The sequence below is a fragment of the Oncorhynchus keta genome, unplaced genomic scaffold (assembly GCF_023373465.1).
Source record: "Oncorhynchus keta strain PuntledgeMale-10-30-2019 unplaced genomic scaffold, Oket_V2 Un_contig_26003_pilon_pilon, whole genome shotgun sequence".
NCBI classification, from domain to species: Eukaryota; Metazoa; Chordata; class Actinopteri; order Salmoniformes; family Salmonidae; genus Oncorhynchus; species Oncorhynchus keta.
In genome coordinates this window covers 353,339-358,980 of record NW_026284730.1, presented here as the reverse complement: position 1 = coordinate 358,980, position 5,642 = coordinate 353,339, and the positions used below count along the sequence as shown (strand labels likewise).

At 40.4% G+C, this 5,642-nt stretch overlaps 1 protein-coding gene across 1 annotated transcript; it reads left to right on the top strand.

The window, feature by feature from the left end:
• Positions 1-251: 251 nt before the first annotated feature.
• On the top strand, positions 252-5,167 carry LOC127922503 (ephrin-B1-like). Its single transcript, XM_052506356.1, has one exon. The coding sequence runs from the start codon at positions 556-558 to the stop codon at positions 1,108-1,110; it is 555 nt and encodes a 184-aa protein (XP_052362316.1). The 5' UTR covers positions 252-555; the 3' UTR covers positions 1,111-5,167.
• The last annotated feature ends 475 nt before the right edge of the window (positions 5,168-5,642 follow it).

Here is a 5,642-nt window from a genome sequence, read left to right as displayed (position 1 = left end):
AGTGGAAGATATGCTCCCAGGCAGACAGGCAGCAGTGGAAGATATGCTCCCAGACAGACAGGCAGCAGTGGAGGCTATGCTCCCAGACAGACAGGCAGCAGTGGAAGCTATGCACCCAGGCAGACAGGCAGCAGTGGACACTATGCTCCCAGGCAGCAGTGGAAACTGTGCTTCCAGGCAGGCAGAGCTGGGATGCAGTGGAGTATAAATAGTGAAGAAGGGGAGGGAGGGTTAGGGAGGGAGGCTTCAGGACCACACAGGAAATAGGCATGCCACTCTAATTGGACTCAGTCCTCATCCTCTGTGTCTAATGAGAGACTGGTGTTTTCTTTTCCCTCAAGCCGGTAATATACATTTAAACAGTTTCTCTTCCTTTACCCCCTCATGTGGAGTTATAACATATGGCTAAACATACACAGTTTAATCCTCCCCTCGCTCTCAAGATGCATGCCAAGAAGAAATGAGCTATCATCTGTCTAAAACTGACACCCCCACATGCTCACAAAGGCCACACAGTCAGGAAGCCCCTAGTTACTCACTCAATTCAGAGAAATAATGGAAGAAGCCTTTTTTCTCTTTGAGAACCCATTTGCACACTTGCAGGGTTCCACCTCTATCATGATCAGCAACAGTACAGCTTTGTCTGACAGTCTGCCAAGCAGACCACCGCTCGTTCTTTCCCTGCTGCTAACTGATTCCTTTTTTCTTCCATCAACAGACACCATGAACCAGGACAACAAGTCAGACTCGTCAGACTCAGCAGAGGGTTTCTTTGCCTCCAAGCCAGCGCTGTTTGCAGTCATCGGGGCGGGATGCGTCATCTTCCTCCTGATCATCATCATCCTCATCGTCCTGCTGATCAAGCTGAAGAAGAGGAACCGTAAGCACACCCAGCAGCGGACCACCGCTCTGTCACTCAGCACGCTGGCCAGCCCCAAGTGCTCTGGGAACGCCGGCTCCGAACCCAGTGACATCATCATCCCGCTACGGACTACAGAAAACAACTACTGCCCCCATTACGAGAAGGTGAGCGGGGAATATGGCCATCCGGTTTATATAGTCCAAGAGATGCCAGCGCAAAGCCCAGCCAACATCTACTACAAGGTCTGAGGCAACGACTATGTCTAGGATGCTTGCTGTAGGGGAGAATTCTGGCCTACCTTTTACTACCTTGTCCGTCTGATGTTGAAAGACACTTTTGATGTTCAAAATAGTGACACAAGAACAGAAATGAAAGAAGGTTGTCCTGGATACAGTAGTTGAAACATAAAACATGAAACATGTTTCCGGATAGGCCAAAGGCAGGTTTTTGGAGAGATTGTGTCGTCTTCTCTTCCTGCTTCAAGCTAGAAAATTTAATTCACCCAAGTTTTGCTATACTGTGTGTCTGAGAAGACTGTAAGACGGTAAAGCCTATGGCGTAGAGAAGCCTTCACTCTGACAATGGAGACGAGTTGCAAACAGGGTATACTACACAAACAAAGGACCCTGCAATAGGGCTGTCACTCATGGGCTCCATTCCTGTAATGAAGCCTCCATTGTTTGCTCAGAGACAGAAAAAGGCACAGTGTGATGACAGCAAAATACACTTCCCTTTCACAACAAATGTGTTTTACCTGCGCTATTGTTTTTTATCAGTCACCTACAGTAGCTTCCTTTTCACCAGTGTCTGCTCCTTCAACATTGTGTTTCTTTTCTACTGAATATCTAGTTAATACATGCTATATTATGGTAAATATTAATATTTCTACTGAATATCTAGTTAAAACATACTATATTATGGTAAATATTAATATTTTTCATGTATCCTTTACTGATACTTTGTCACATGTAGGAGGATCTGTGTCATTAATGGCTGTTTTGAGGTTGTCCACTTTCTGTTTATAAAAGAAACGAACACTTACATATGTAGGTCCCATAATTGTGTTCAGTATGTGTCTCCTGTTATACTTCTTTAAGCGTGTCCAAACAGGCAAAGTCAGGTATGCAACTGTGGTGGGAAAAAACTAGCAATGAACATGTCTCACCCTGGATGTGAATTAATGAAAGACAAATAGCTCATACTCAATTGCGGTGAGAGGTCATCATGACTGAAATAAATTTAAAGAAAACTAAAAGGTTATGTTTCAAAATGACAGGTCACTTCTGTGTCTGAGCGACCTCGAGGGTTTTCACTCCGAGTTTTCCCCTTCGTGAAAAAGAATAACAAGATCAAATTTGTTTGAGTAGAAAAAAGTGTGGAAGCAATTAAGATGTTATCAAAGGAGCAGAGCCTTTTGCTCCCACCTAAAGGCCGTGCTCTCAGAAGAATTGGATGACTTCGGAGGGAATGATTTGCGTTCACCTAACGGTATGACATTTCTAGTGATAGTTCTGCTCCCGGAGACAGTGGAATGCTAGGGATGTAGCTAAGGATGGTTTTATTGTTTTCCACATTCATGTTTGAGTCTGAAATCATTCATAGCCACTTAGGCATGGTGCCTGGATCAGTTGTGTGCTCAGAATGAGAAGGGATACAGGTAATGTCCAACGTGCTGTGCATCTCCATAAAAGCTTGTTTGAGGACAATGGAAATAATTTGGCAACCAGCTCCAATCCCTATTCTCCTCAGCTGTGCGATGATGGGAAAACCAAACCTTTAAAAGAAATTAAAAAACAGCGCAGACAAGAGAGGTACAGAGTGGACACTTAAAGAAGGTAATGATTCTGCTACATTATAAATTGTTGTACAAACATAATTGCAGTACAGTACATATTTATCTTAAACTGTTTCTACTCACAAAAAGGCTTTTTTAATTCCTAAAGAGTTTTACCCTTGTTACAACCGCAACGGGATGGCGCTAAAACATCTCTGGTGTCTTCAGGAGGAGGACTAATGATTTACCATTCCTATCACCTGGCATCCTCAAAGACCAGGCAAGATTACACTGGTACCAAATCGTTTTCAACATGAATCATCACACATGTTTTCTGTTTCAATATCTTATCTCCATGTACTTAAGTGGGTCCCATAGTCTAGTCCTGTGTGTTTATTTTGAAACAAGATAGATACTGCCATGTATTTACAGTAGAATTACTCTGGCATACTTTTCATGTTGATAACATTGAGATTATTTTAAGTTATTAAGAAGTTTATCAGCGAGAGCAAGACATGTGCCACCAGTTTGTTGGCATTGTTTCAGATAAGATAGCAGATTCACTGTTATTTAGATGGATGTGACTGTAGACTGACATATTTGTTTGCTTTGAGGGTTAGAGCAGATTGACTCTTCTTTTGAAACATTATATACATATTTTTTTCAGTCTGGATTTATTTGGATAAATTAACATTGTTTCGCTCAAAAATTGCCTCAAAGTTTACTTTTGCCTTCCCGGTGTCTTGTACATTATAACTTACATTACAGAAATAAATTATGTCTACAACATATGCAAATATGACTCTAACCATGATTTGACATTTTGTAAACATATTTTGTTTGTTCTGAACTGAATTATACTGTAACTACGTTTTATAAAAAAGTGTTAAGAATAAAGCTCAAATTAAGTCAATGACAAACTGGTGACAAACAGAATCCTAATTATTTAGCTATTGAACAAGCATTGTTTTATTGTTGTGTGTTGTTTGTGATTGGGTAAAGGTATAGTTTATTACACAATGATCATCTTCACAAGGTTTAAGGATAATGTGTACACACCACTGTGTGATCTTCAATTATTTACAGTAACACAATACCCTGTAGTCCTAGAAGTAACATGTGATGTCCCTTTACTGCTTGTTTATTGTTTGTTTTTATTTTTGGTAATACAGTGGCCTAAAATAATGTAAATATGTGAAAAAGTACCATTTTAAAGTTACATTTAATAGAGACCCATTTATGAACATAATGTGTTTTTTTTATGCAGAATTTTGTAAATAGGTGTGTTTCTGGAAAGACATTTTGTATAAATCTTGATTTTTTTATAGACACAAATCTCTTAGAGCAGGTGTTTTAAGTGCCAGGTCTTGCAAGGAAAGAAGAAAATTGTATCATTGTTCACCACATACATACAACATGAGAAACATTATTTCCCCTCAGTTTCATTCTTGCCGTCACAGACTGTTTGTGGGTGGGGAACTGGATTGGGAGTCTAGAGAAGGGCCAGATACTCTCCTATACATTTTATAGATTTTCTCTGTGACACAGTCACCTCTTAAAATCGATGGATATGTTAGTGATCTTAAAATCAGGGTATGGTGAGCAACCAAGTAATACTTGATGCCTTGATGTTTTGATCAAGATGAGTCTGAGTATAATACAATGCTACAAAGGTAAAAAAAAAAAAGAAAAAATGTTTTACCCATGCTGATTAGAAATAGTCAGATGAGCAATACATTATTCCGGGCATCTTTCCATGCAAGTTTCCCTGAACTCTGTATGGTCTCACTGACCAAGGATACAGTAATTCCATCTCTAGTCGTGAGAATCCAAGGTGAAGAAGAAGCATCGTGCTTGGAGGAGGTCTGCTGAGCTTGCGACTTTGGGAAATAAATAAGGCCAACATACATGGCTCTATTTCAGTCCTTCGACACCCCTCAAGGTGAAATGGACACGCTCTCTTGACCTCCACAGATTATCACGATATTATCTCTGGCTCGCTTTAATGAGAAAGCAGCTCAAGCCCCAGACATTTCCTCAGCTATCAGCCACACAGCCAAATTCAGCCCACCTCTGCTGTGCTGTGTATGGAGGCCAGGCCACTCGCATAGTTGAAAAATATTACAGCAGTGCTTAGCAACCTGAAAGCTGAAGTGTGTGAACATCTCCATGCTATTGGAGTAAGAAGGAAAATATCTACATTATTTGGTTTGGTTTTCCTGCTCAATACAGTTTAAACAGTAATGACTTGTTCAGTGTGGCTGGTTGCTCACTTTCCCTGCCCTCAGTAAGTCATTATTGTCATTGTTTTATTTCTGTTCATGATTCAGTATTATTTTCAATGTACATGTATGCAATCCCAGTGAATTTGTTTTTTTTGCATCTGCTCCATGTTCATATATTTCGCCTTTCATTCACAACAGCTTCAACCCATGTTCAACACAACCAGTTACTATGGAATGGAAATTCCATGAGCCAAGTTTGAAATCCTGATATTGCATATTGATAAATAAATTTTTCCTATGGATTTATCTGGTGTCGTCTTTTATTAGAAAATTCGATAGCATATGGTGCATTGACCCTGCACAGTAGAATGTGTGTCTTATGCAAGGCACCACTGTCTGTGTACAAAACATTAGGAGCACCTGACAGACCGGCGAGGTGAAAGCTAGGATCCCTTATTGATGTCACCTGTTAAATACACTTCAATCAGTGTAGAGGAGGAGGAGATATGTTAAAGAATGATTTTTTTAAAGCCTTGAGACAATTGAGACATGGATTGTGTATGTGTGCCATTCATAGAGTGAGTAGGAAAGACAAAAGATTTAAGTGCTTTTGAACGAGGTATGGTAGTAGGTGCCAGGTGCACTGGTTTGAATGTGTCAAGAACTGCAATGCTACTGAGTGTTTCACGCTCAACAGTTTCCTGTGTGTATCAAGAATGGTCCATCTCCCACCGGACATCCAACCAACTTGACACAACTGTGGGAAGCATTGGAGTCAACA

What these genes read in the sequence shown, in the direction of transcription:
- LOC127922503 (XM_052506356.1), top strand. Translation starts at nt 556, where the DNA reads ATGGAAGAAGCCTTTTTTCTCTTTGAGAACCCATTTGCACACTTGCAG.